This window comes from Natrix helvetica (assembly GCF_964273705.1).
Source record: "Natrix helvetica genome assembly, chromosome: 3".
Classification (NCBI taxonomy): domain Eukaryota; kingdom Metazoa; phylum Chordata; class Lepidosauria; order Squamata; family Natricidae; genus Natrix; species Natrix helvetica.
The window spans coordinates 153,564,412-153,577,064 of NC_138549.1; the positions used below are offsets into that span (position 1 = coordinate 153,564,412).

Consider the following 12,653-nt stretch of genomic DNA (forward strand, 5'->3'; position numbering starts at 1 on the left):
TCTGCAGTAGAAACTGCAATTATTCATTTACAACAGCAGTCACCAACTGGTAGTCTGTGAGAAAATTTTGGTGGTCCGCAGAAAAATTATTTGCATTTTTTTATATTGCACTAAATCAGGGGTCCTCAAACTACGGCCCCTGGACTGGATACGTGCAAAGAATGCTTGTGTTGCTGCAGAGAGTCTCTCCCTTCGGGGTCTTTTTGTGCAGGTCGGAGGGGGGCAGAAATTCTGACTTGGGGTCTGCTTCAGCCTCCTGGTTGAGGGGGCTTTGGGCGAAGGCTGGAGGGAAGCGCTGCTGGTGACAAAGAGTCGGAGGGCCTCATTCCAGTGGGACTGCATCATGGACTGGAACTGGCTGACCAGCTCAGCTCGCTGAACCTCGAGGCACTGGCATCTGGCCTTGCATTCCTGCAGGTCTTCCCTCTGCTTGGAAAGCCTATGCTCATAGTCCTCAGTGAGGTACCGCTGCTGAGCCTCTTTCTTGATCAGATCCAACTTGAACTGAGCCAGCTGTTTTGCCAACTCTTTCTCATGGTGGCTGCTTAGCTCCAGCAACTGTTTCCTGTTGAGGCCCTAAGCAGCCTGGGCAGGCAGGCAAGGAGTGGCAAGTAGAGGCTGGCAAGGCGCCCCTCGATATGACACCAAATTAGCCCCACCCACTCAGTCACTATCACCTAGCCACGCCTACCCAGCTGGTCATTAGGTAGCTCATATTAGTGGTCTGCGGGTTTTAAAATTATGAATTTAGTGGTCACTGAGGTCCAAAAGTTTGGGGGCCCTGATTTAGAAAATGTTTTCATTTTATGCAGATTCAACAATGTGAACTGCCTGGAAATTTTAAGTATGGGAAGAATCTATCTTATCTCTGGAATAACACTCCTGTGTTCACATTACATATTATATCCAACAAACTAAATCATATTATGGCTTAGGTATGTACAGAAGCTAACAATCCAATCAATCCTTCTCCAGATCACATTAAGCCAATTATTCTGGAGTGATCCATTAATCCTCCAAATTAGAAGTAGCTAGTGGCGATTGCGATGTTCTGCACATGGACTAACTCCACAAACGAGGCTGTTTGGTTTGGAAAACTACATCACAGACAGCTTGGTAAGTCTGAAGAAGGAACAGAACATTCCAGAATTCTCACTGTTGGAACATTCCAAATGTTGCATCTCCAGAACATTTGGATTTGCACATTCTGATAATGGCTTAACACAATAGGCTACTTAGCATGCTAAAAGATGCTGGGTTTTCATCACATTCAATCACAGAATACCTAGTTTTTTAGCCTAGCTTAGGATGTTAAGAAAGTCCAATCAAGATTTAGCTGTAGATCTTGATGAATGGAAGCTTATGGAGAACCAGCAGCGGAAGTTTTGATTAGTTTGGAGAACTGGTAAATACCACCTCTTGACTGACTCCGCCCCCATTCTCTGCCTCCCGAGTCCCAGCTGATCGGGAGGAAATGGGGATTTGCAGTAACCTTCCCCTGCCATGTCCACTAAGCCACGCCCACCAAGCAACACCATGCCCAAGCCATGCCCACAGAACCGGTAGTAAAAAAATTTGAATCTCACCACTGCATCACATACTGCATTTTCGTTTAGACCCTGGTCTGGATTATGGGCTGCATTGTTTTTTGAACAAAGTTCTCCACATTTCTTTAGTGAAGATATTTGCAAATTTAATGGGAAAGTGAAACCCAAACTCACAGTAACGTAATGTCTGAATCAAATGCCAAATTTTCCATATTATTCTCTTCATTATGTCAGTAAGGATCCTCAGAATTAATGAAACACAGCTGCTATTTAATGCATCAGGTCTGCGTTTAACTACTGATAGCTTATGTTGAGATTTCCCAAATGAATTTGCCCTCCCTCCCCCCAATATATATATATATATTTCCCACTTTCCCAGCTAAGAGGTCTGGCAGAAAAGAGAGGAATTAAAACCTTTTCTCATGGTGTTTATAAAACCAGGAAATGGCAACTTTTTTAAAAAAAATAAAGCATAGTTTTAAAAGGAACTTTTCTGTGGGAACTGTCATTTCATAATAGACAAATATCTGCTTGAGAGACTAATGAAAACAAAAACAAAATTTGATTCATCAGTTTTCTATTGAGTTCCGAGAGTAACCAATTTGAGAGGCAAACAAGGCAGCACCAATAGAAACCACATGGATCATCAATGAATGGACAAAATAGGTTAGACATCAAATGTATTACCTCATTTATCTTATCACATACACATATACATACCATTAGCAATACAGCAAGGAAAAATGAAAGAAAGCAACTGGAGCTGACTTTACCAGGACGGTGTACTTTTTATATACATACAGTACATCTGAAAATGCCAGTTACATATTGCTATAAAAATATGTTCTGTTACTTCCCCAGATTGGCAAAAACAATGTCTTCAGAAAAATCCCATATAAGTTTATTATAAAGAGAAGCGATTGCTCCTTTACTGTGTATGACAGAGATGAGTAAGGGAGCTTCCAGGAGCCTGTTTCAGTGCTGTGATTGGGAAACTGTCAGTTGCAGGCTTCTAAGGGAGGAAACCATGAAAAACATGCAATGGATGTTCAAAGTAATTGCAAAGGAAAATTTCACCTAGTGCTTACTATGCTACCCAAGTCTAATCCTCTACAGAGCAACAGTGTGTGACAGCAGCTACTTAAGCATTACTAGGCAATGGCTGCTACAGCTAAGGGTTCTGGGAGCTGACATCCAGCATATCTGGAGAATTAGATGTAGAAGACTGAATTTAGGACATGGTAGTGAGTTCAGCTGGAGTAGCAAAAACAGCTCTACACCATGCTCTCTGTAGTTGGTATCTGTGACCACACTTTTGTTCTTCTACTGAACCTATCCCAAAGTCTTGTGACCTTTTCAATGTCATAATATGTACCTGGTTCTGGTTTCCAGGCGTTCTCCAAATGTGCAAATGTTGTTGCAAGAGATGTACTTCTACTTTCTCTTCCGTATGCTCACTTCTGTGACACTGGACAATGCTTAAGAAAATATAGACTGCAGCCTTGGTGAATTCTCACATGCCATTATACAATATCCTCAACAATACAAAATGTGCAGACTTGAAAATGAAAGATGTGAATTAAGCAAACAGCAAGCGACTGGTTCCTTTGAAAAGAATCCTTAACTATCTCATAAGGCGTTTCATGCTTGTACATTAGTCCGGCAGAAGAACCTATGGTGCATGTTTACATTCAATGGGGTGTGTGGGAGGCAAGAGCGACAATAAAATTCTTGACATTCTAATTAGGCCCCAATATTAGTTACATGAATCAATTTTCACAATGGTCTCAATGAAACTGAAGGGCACAAGGCAGATTGACTGATGCTGGGCCATGCAGATTAATTGATGCAAGACTTAAGATTCCTATCTATTTTTTCCCTAGCTCAGCAATCACGTGTAGACAAGATTCGTTGGTTGTACACCTAGATGCAATTTGCTGAGAAAGTCTCATGCAAAATATTAATCTCTATCCTGGGTAAACTATTTTAAATGAGTCTATAATTTGGATGCTCACCATGTTACTGTATATAATGGGGAGAATAAACTGTTATGTTTCAATTAGAGCATCCAAGCAGCATGGACTAAGACCCAGTTTGCTGAGCAAATCTTCCAGAAAATTTTACTAACTTTAAATGAGTTCCATTCAGTAACTTATTAAAAGCAACTATTAAATGTTATTTTTCCAACTAAAATGGATTTTTAAAAATCCATTTTGGGAAAAGGGGGGGGGGTAGTACAGTGGTTTTCACCAAGAAGCCTAAGACTGCCATCTGCTGGCCATTTAGTTATATGACGGTTATTTATTCTAATACGAATAAACGAGTCTTATGCACCAATCAGAAATGAAATTGTACGTTTATCAAGAATCTCAAATCAATTCAGATATGACAGCATGTTTCTTCCTCATCAATTTCCTCACCCAGAGTAGAAGCAGAGGGGCCATTTTCAGTGTAACACATAAAAAAGTTTTGATTATTAACAAACACTGAAGCCCTCATCAAACTCCCTCCCCCACCAAACAATTCTTTTCTGCATGCCTTAAATACCATAAGTCACTTTAAGGAATTTCTATGCATGCCCAGAAATATGCATTTTCCAGCATATTATGCTGTTAAATTATTATTGTTATAGACAAGTATTAGTTTTATTCCTCTTAATTTATCCTAGTCACTTGACCAACTTGGATAATTAATTTAAGGCACTCACTCCACGAAAACATTATTTCTGGCCTGAGATTGCTCTTTTTTTTTTTTTAGGAAAAAAAAAACCCATTGCAGATGGTAATTTAAAAGTAAATCACCATTCCAGTAATCATCCTGATCAAACTAAAAACATTTCTAAAATTGGGGGAAATTAAGTACATTATATACACAACCAAATTTTTGTTTTAAATTACAACCTACTTGCATTCTATTTTTTTTTTTTAAAATGATTAAAGTCTACTTAAATACTGCAACGTTTTAAATATCACAATAATATTTTCAGTAAACTACTACATAGCTACCAGTCTATTGGCCCCTTTGAAACAAATACTTTTTTATTTAAATCTTGCATATATAGTAACATATTCCGAAACAGACCTTCTATGCCACATAAATAAGTATATTTCTGTCCTTGCTTCAAAAACCTTCATATGGTTAAATTATTGAAGCAAATAGCTGCGTCTTGCTTCTCTTTTGTAACAACTTTTTTTTAAAAAAAAATCCTTCATTGTTATTCTCACTGGTAAAATATAACTGTATTTCCAGAATACATAATGGACCATTCGTTTTTTTTTTAATGTGTTAACTTCTGAACTTTACGGTAAAAATTAAAAGGAATTTCTTGTAGAAAGTCTCATGGAATGTGTATTTTATAGAGTTGAGCTTTGTTTATATTAATAGGAAATGAAAAATTCTTTGAACAAACCAGAGAATGTGTGCCATACAAAATTTCAAAGTGCAAGTGAGTGTTGTGAGACTCTTATTCAAGGCAACTGGCCAACATTTTGCTAGAAACTCTGTGTAGTCCAAACACCATGGCAGTTAGGTTTACATTAGCTTGGATCATCTGTGCCCATCCAAAATTCAGAATCCACAATGTTCCATGTCAGGCAACCTGAGACAGGTGATTCTTCCATCCATCCCCTGGAGATTCAATTTTGAAGAACTTCTGCATCGAGCCCAGAGACATTAAGCATGCCTGCTCTCGTAATTTCGCAGGAAACAAGGGGAAAGAGAAGTCCCTAGTGCACTAGAGTACCTAAAAAATAGAAAACGGGACTGTCCCGTCTTCTGGACTCAGCACCACTGGCATGACAGTACTCAGGCAGAATTGCTATCTGCTCAACCCTTCTGTGACTCCAAGATAATCTGTTTCCTTTCCTCTTACAAGTCTCCATCTGCAGGGGGTTGACATAACTGGTAGATTCTGTAAAATGTGGCAAAGAAGTTGGTGTTACAAAAGGATCCTTAACGATAATGTGGCAGACCAAAGTAAACCAAATTATTTTAAAACCACCATACTCAATGTCTTGCCCTTCAGACCTTAGATGCCCGTAACTTTCATACATTCAGTCAAGCTGGTGAGGAATTAGGACACAGTCTACGATATCTACTTATTTGTTTACTTGTTTTATTTATCACTGGACTTATGCAGTTGTGCAACGCAACAACATGACTTTGGGTGGTGTACAACCACAAAAAGCAAACCATAAACCTAAAAAGAACCACATAACTTCAAAATGTACACAATATATAAACATACAGTATATAAACATAAAACACAGACTGTAAACTGGCGACCTACACCATAATAAATCAAGAGGTGACTTCCTTCTAGTGGCCCCAAAATGCTAGAGGTAAAAGTCAGGTTCAGTTTGGGACAAGGGTATGCTAAATTACCTCCATCAAAGGAATAGATAATTAAAAGTAAACTCTAATTCACCTATGAAATGTAAAAATTCGTTTGAATGATTTTTTTACCGTCTGGAATGCTCAGTGATATGAACATGCAAAACTAATTCACGTTGATGAGGTTATTGGACCATTTTGTCCTCTATTGTTTCAGCAGATGCCTAGTAGTTAAGAGCAAGTTTTTTTCTGATTTCAACTATACCAAAAGGTGGTTTTTCAAAAGGCAACTGAACTTTCTTTGTTTTTCCTTGAAGGCATTTCGCTCCTCCGCCAAGGAGCTTCTTCAGTTCAGTTCAGAACTGAAAAAGGTTATTGGACAAGAAGCGAAACGTCTTCACGGAAAAACAAAGGAAGTCCAATTGCCTTTTCAAAAAGCACCTTTGGGACAACCATGACCTGAGGACTGAGAATCTCCATAGATCAGGGGTGTCCAAACTTGGCAACTTTAAGACTTGTGGACTTCAACTCCCAGAATTCCCCAGCCGGCTGGGGAATTCTGGGAGTTGAAGTCCACAAGTCTTAAAGTTGCCAAGTTTGGACACCCCTGCCATAGATATTTACTTCAACTGTATTTTACATTCAAAATACTACTTTGCTTTTGAGATATAGCCAATGTCTGCTATGACTTGCTAACAGATAATAGAAAATGGGCTGAAAAAGTATATTGAAAATTCAGACAAAATACGGGACAAGGGAATGTTTTCAGTATCTTCAGAGTTGACAACACAAGCCAGCTTCTCAGCTTTGGTAGTTACGGTGGTGAACTTAAAAAATGTTTCCAATTTCTTTTTTTGTAATAATGTTATTGATTTTTTTAATAGGCATAGTAAAAATGCCCCATACATCCCTCCGGCCGATTCGCTCACACAGAGAGGGACTCCTCTGGGTGCCGTCCACTAGGCTGTGCCAGCGGGCGACGCCTAGGGGAAGGGCCTTCTCTGTGATGGGCCCGACCCTCTGGAATGACCTTCCCCCCGACATTAGAATGACTACGGATCTCCGCTCCTTCCGCCAGAAACTTAAAACCCACCTATTCCAGCTAGCCGGCTTGGCCTAATTCCATCTTCCCACCTCAGTTCTACTTCTAAATTTTTAAGATTGGTTTTAAGGTCTGTTTTTTTAATTTTTATAAATTGTACAGGGGTTGTTTAATCTGATTTTTACCTATTTGTATGATTGTCTGTATGTTTTAAATTTATTCCTGTACACTGCCCCGAGTCCCTCCGGGGAGAGGGGGCGGTCTAGAAATTTAATAAATTATTATTATTATTATTATTATTATTATTATTATTATTATTATTATTATTATTATTATTATTATTATTATTATTATTATTATTATTATTATTAAAATAAAAACAAATTAAAATAAAAGTTTAAAGGAAAAGTTTTAAAAATTCAAGAGAAAGAAAGAAAAAGAGAAAAAAGGAAGAAGAAATAAAGATACTAAGAAAGAAGTGACTTTCAATCTACAGCATACTGAGCACTAACTAATAACACTTTTTACCCTCTTTTAAAATTTCAAACAAACTTCCTATACCATAACTTGTATTTATATATGCAATCCAAAAATCTTCATCTGTTTAGTCCTGGTTCAGAAATAGCCATTAGAAGCTACCACTTGTTTCAAACAAATTATTTATCCCTGATCTAACAGTCCAAGTTTATGTTCCTTTCTTCTGCATTTAACAATTGTGGCTTTTAAATCATCCCAGTGGTGCAAGATTTGATTTTTCATCAATACTTTACATTCCAAACGCCCCCCCCACACACACATTCTTTAAAAGAGCCATACTGACACAGTAGTTAGAATGCAATATTGCAGGCTAACTCTGCTCACTGCCAGGAGTTCAAACCAGGTTGATTCAATCTACCATCCTTCCCAGGTCGGTAAAATGAGGACCCAGATTGGAGTGGTACACAAGTCTACGTGCTATTGCTATTGAACCCAGCTACCTACCGGGGTGCAGATTGAGGCATCTGATCCATCACTTTCAGGTTTTTTGCAGAGATTTCAACTCTTGGTCCCTAAAGAAAAACATACAAAAAGAGTAATGCATGGCTCTGGAGGAACACCAAGGTAGAAATACAGTATTTTCAGTGGAAAAAAATCTATTCATAGCTGTAAAGCAGTTCTGGATAGGAGAGAGCTGGCAGAGTAGCCTTCTGTGCTTGCTGAAGATGAAAATCCTCAATATGTCTTGCAGCTCTAGTGAGAGTGTGACAATACCATGGCACAGGGATCTCCAACCTTGGCAACTTTAAGCCAAGAATTCTGGGAGTTGAAGACTTCCAGGCTTAAAGTTGCCAAGGTTGGAGATCCCTGCCATAGCACATTGACAACAGAGGTGGGTTCCTATCGGTTCAGAACGGTTCGGACGAGTAGGTAGTAACTCAGCCTGCCGCGTCTCTGAACCGGTTATATCGGCGGTGTCACCATCTTGATTTTTGGTTCTGCGCACGCGGACAACAATCTTCATTGCAGAGATGTTGTTTTTTTCCCCCTTTTCTAATGTTGTGTGTATGCGCAGAACTTTTTAGGTGCAAATGTACACACACACACGGAACGAACAATTTTGCGTGTCGATTGGCAGTAATGCCAGCAGCAACCCACCCCTGACCGACGAGTGTCCTGATTGGGCACATGAGAATATTCTGCACATTGCACCTCTCTCTTGAAACCAAGGATGGGCAAACTTGTGGTTTTTCAGATGTTGCTTCCTTGCCACTTCGCAAAAGGCAGGGCCAGTAATGAAGGACACTCAAAATTGTAATTTGTTAACATCTGGGAAATCCAAAACCATTCTGTCTTGTTTAAAGCAAGACAGGTTTGTAAATAGTTATCATAAGCATGCCATTTTTATTACCTCTTGTATCACTAAATGATATAGAGACTGCATATAAAAATTCTGTGTAGTGCATACAAATATACATGTTCAGTGTCCCATTTGGAAATTTATGGTTGCTAATATTACTTAGTGAATGCTTCATTAATACTCACTTGCTTTCTCATTATGTCTGTTGCCTGCATAATACACTTGGGCAAGAGTCCATGACTTCGAGCCAATATTGCTGCTTGTTCCAATGACACACAAAGTGTGCTCCTAACAGTATAACAACAAAAAGCATTGCATTCAGAAACTCAACACTTGGTCAGAAAAGCTGATTTACCCCAATCCCCACCCCCCGGTCCATGGATATCCATAACCTGTAGGCTGCCACCAGCCACACTCCTTCCAGAGCATCCTTCAAAACATGTCAGCAAATTAGACATTTCGATTGTCATAGGGCTAAAATGATTGAATATTACACTTGTGCATTTACTAAATATTATATAATTTTAATTATCTCCACATTTCCATTAAATTCTCTTATCTTTGGGTTTGCTACAGTCCCTACAACTTCTTTGTCCTGGTCCCACTCATTCTATCTTGTTCTTGCCTACTTTAGGGAATGCAACACTAATGATAAAAAGGAAAGACCAAGGGTGGGACATGGGCTAAAACACTTTCCCCATCCTGATCTACATTTTTTTTCCCTGCAAAAAAGTAAAGGTTTCAGTCGTGTCTGACTCTAAGGCATGGTGCTCATCTCCATTTCTTAGTCAAGGGAGCCAGCATTGTCAGAAGACAATTTCCATGGTCTTGTGGCCAGCAAGCCTAAATGCCAAAGGTACACAAAACGCTGTTTCCACCAAAGCGGTGCCTGTTTATTTATTTGCACTTTGCAAGCTTTCAAATGGCTAAGTGGGCAGGAGCTGGGGCAAGTAATTGGAGCTCATCCCATTGCACAGAGCTCAGGTCTCGAATCCGGGCTGTCAGCTCTCCAGCTGAAAAGCTCAGCGTCTTTAGCCATCCCACCCCCACATTTTTCTGCAAGTTTATTCCTTGAGCTTGTTTGGAGGTTCTAGCAGGGGAGCGCAGCTATCGTATACCCTTGACCGAAGATCGGTACACTCCTTCTATCTGGGATGGTCGTTCTCTTCCACCGAGCGCGCAGCTTCAGGAGGGACGCACATGGAGCGGTGAGGGAGGAAGGGGACACCCGCCTAGCCAGCCAGATCAGCCAAATCAACGCTGGCGATCAATGGGGTGACAGATGTCGCAGCCAGATCGCCCTCACATCCTTTCTGCAAGTTTATACAAAGGCACGGGACCAGGTATGGGATTCAGCCGGTTCGCACTGGTTTGGGCAAACTGATTGTTGCAAAGGCTGGCTGGCCCCGACCTCCCCGTCCCTCCCCTCTCAGGAGTCTCCACCCAGTCCGTTCATCATGCCAGGTAAGCACAGGGCCCATGTAGAGGCCCTGGGAGGATGAAAAATGGGCCTACCAAAGTCCAGAAACGGGCCCATTTCTGGCCTCCGTAGGGCCTTGAGGTTCTGGGGGAGGCTGTTTTTGGCTTCCTGGAGGCACACAGAGAGCCTCTGGAGCCTGGGGAGGGCAAAAAATGGGCCTAGCGGAAGTTCTGGAAGTCCGGAAGCAGGCCAGTTTCTGGCCTTCGGAGGGCCTCTGGAGCCTGGGGGAGGTCATTTTCGCCCTCCCCGAGGCTCAAGGAAAACCTCCAGAGCCTGGGGAGGGTGAAAACGCTCTCCCCCTGCATGAGGAGGCTGAGTAGGTTACAACCCCCATGGCCAGGCCCAGCCAGCAACCGGGCAGAAAACCAGTTGCTAAAATTTTTCAATCCCACCCCTGCACAGGACTGATGTCTAAGAAGTAGTTAGGAGATATGATAGGAATATAGCTAATGTTTGCACTTCGTTCTTGGTCCCACTTCTTTCTGAAGTCTCACCTTTGCATCCCGGTGCCACACATTACTACCTGGCAGGCTCCAAGGCGGTAGCAGAATTCAGAAGATATAGGCAGCAGCCCAGCCCCTGCTACGTAATTACTAGAGTACCCAGACTGGTTGCTTTTTGTGCTGACGAACGATTTCATTAATCTGCAAAGCTCCTGCATTGCATTGATGGGCCGAATAAGCTGCAAAAGAACAGAAAACCAGTCTCAGTACAACTTAGTCCCTTTCCTTCCTGAAAGCCATATCCTTGAGATCTCGTAAGACAATAACTATTCAGTTATTAGTTCAGTATTTTGTGCCTTCAAGGGATGCTTGGCAAATAGGTTAAAAAGCCTTTGCAATGCTAGGAGTTTCTAAATTAGAATACAGGACACCGTTTGGTGCAGTCGTTAAGGCATCTGCTTTTGACAGTGAGTTCAAATCCTGCCTTAGGCATAAAGCCAGCTGGGTGACCTTGGGCCTGTCATTCTCTCTTTCAGCCATAGGAAAGAGGCAATAGCAAATCACGTCCAGAATCTTGCCATGAAAACTGCAAGAACTACTCCAGGCAAGAGTTAAAAGTGACTCAAAAGCACGAAAGAAAGAAAGAAAGAAAGAAAGAAAGAAAGAAAGAAAGAAAGAAAGAAAGAAAGAAAGAAAGAAAGAAAGAAAGAAAGAATAGAATAGAATAGAATAGAATAGAATAGAATAGAATAGAATAGGAGTTGGTAGCCTATTAAGAATTGAGACTATGCTGGAGGTCTTCATTTAATTGAAGAGAAAGCAGCCATAGAAGAAAATAGTGAATTGAATGAATATTTATGGTTTAGGAAATGATTTGAATCTTTGTCTGTGCAATAAGGTCCCAATCCCAATTATTCTTTAAAGCTGAGTTTAAATCTGGGAAGGGAGAAAAAAATCTGCACTCTTAAAACATTTGGAGTCTCTAGATCTTTTTTACGGTGGTTAACTACAATCCCAAAGGGCAAATCAGGTCAGGATTATGAAATGAAAACTGGAAGACCATTTTACTCATGCGGTAGAAAAAACAGCAAGGGCACAAGTAATCTTGGAACTTCAGCAGTTTGACATTCCTGACATTCATTTCTCTCTCTTTTTTTTATCTATACTCTTATGTACTAAGAAACGTGAAGGACAATTGGAAAAACGTTATTTCACTATTTTGAATTGAGTAAAACTATTTGGTTATGCCGGCTTCCTTCATCCAATCACCTTTCAAATACAGCAGGGATCAGGTTGGAAGGCACCAGGTTCTGGAATCCTTCTTTAGCTAGTAATGAGGTCTGGTTTGACCAGTTTCACAGAATAGGTTAAGCTTGAACTCTTTTCCTTCTGTGACTGTTAGGTTAGAAGCACTAACTTTCATCCTAACAGTAGCTGCCTCTCCCACTCCCCACTTTGCCAAATATCTGAATATATGTAGACAGAGAAGTTTCTATACCTGATGAATTTTTATAGCTGTGGTGTTTGAATCTGTAGGCAAGTTAGATCGCTCAAGATAAAATGTCCTGAAATGAAACAATAATTACCTTGTAATTACGCAATTTTAAGCACTCCTATAAAGTATTTTAATTTCCAAAAGGAACCAATTGCTACATGTGTCTATGAGATTCTCATTCATCCAGGCCATGGTTGTCCCAAAGGTGCTTTTTCAAGAGGCAACTGGACTTAGTTTTTCTTTGAAGATGTTTCGCTTCCAATCCAAGAATGGGAAAAACTAATTCTTGGATGAGAAGCAAAACATCTTCAAAGAAAAACAAGGAAGTCCAGTTGCCTCTTGAAAAAGCACCTTTGGGGCAATTACTACAGGCCACACATGGACTAGCTATAGTTGGATGGTCCAAAAAATGACAAATTAAAAATTAGACAGATTTCCAGCTCCAATTCTTCTGCAATTTTGAGAGTCCCGTGCAAA

At 40.4% G+C, this 12,653-nt stretch overlaps 1 protein-coding gene across 4 annotated transcripts in view; it reads right to left on the reverse strand.

The window, feature by feature from the left end:
- Positions 1-1,977: 1,977 nt before the first annotated feature.
- The window catches only part of PREX1 (phosphatidylinositol-3,4,5-trisphosphate dependent Rac exchange factor 1), a 258,200-nt gene continuing 247,524 nt past the window's right edge, over positions 1,978-12,653 (reverse strand). For 2 of the 4 annotated variants that reach the window (XM_081947019.1, XM_081947020.1), the window contains exons 36-40: positions 12,180-12,246; positions 10,733-10,920; positions 8,944-9,046; positions 7,903-7,970; positions 1,979-5,457 (exon numbers count right to left, since the gene is read on the reverse strand). In XM_081947019.1, coding sequence (XP_081803145.1) covers positions 5,415-5,457; positions 7,903-7,970; positions 8,944-9,046; positions 10,733-10,920; positions 12,180-12,246 — 469 coding nt within the window. In that variant the 3' untranslated portion in view covers positions 1,979-5,414. Of the gene's footprint in view, positions 5,458-7,902; positions 7,971-8,943; positions 9,047-10,732; positions 10,921-12,179; positions 12,247-12,653 lie in introns of all 4 variants that reach the window. The other 2 variants (XM_081947018.1, XM_081947021.1) reach the window with 2 other exon arrangements.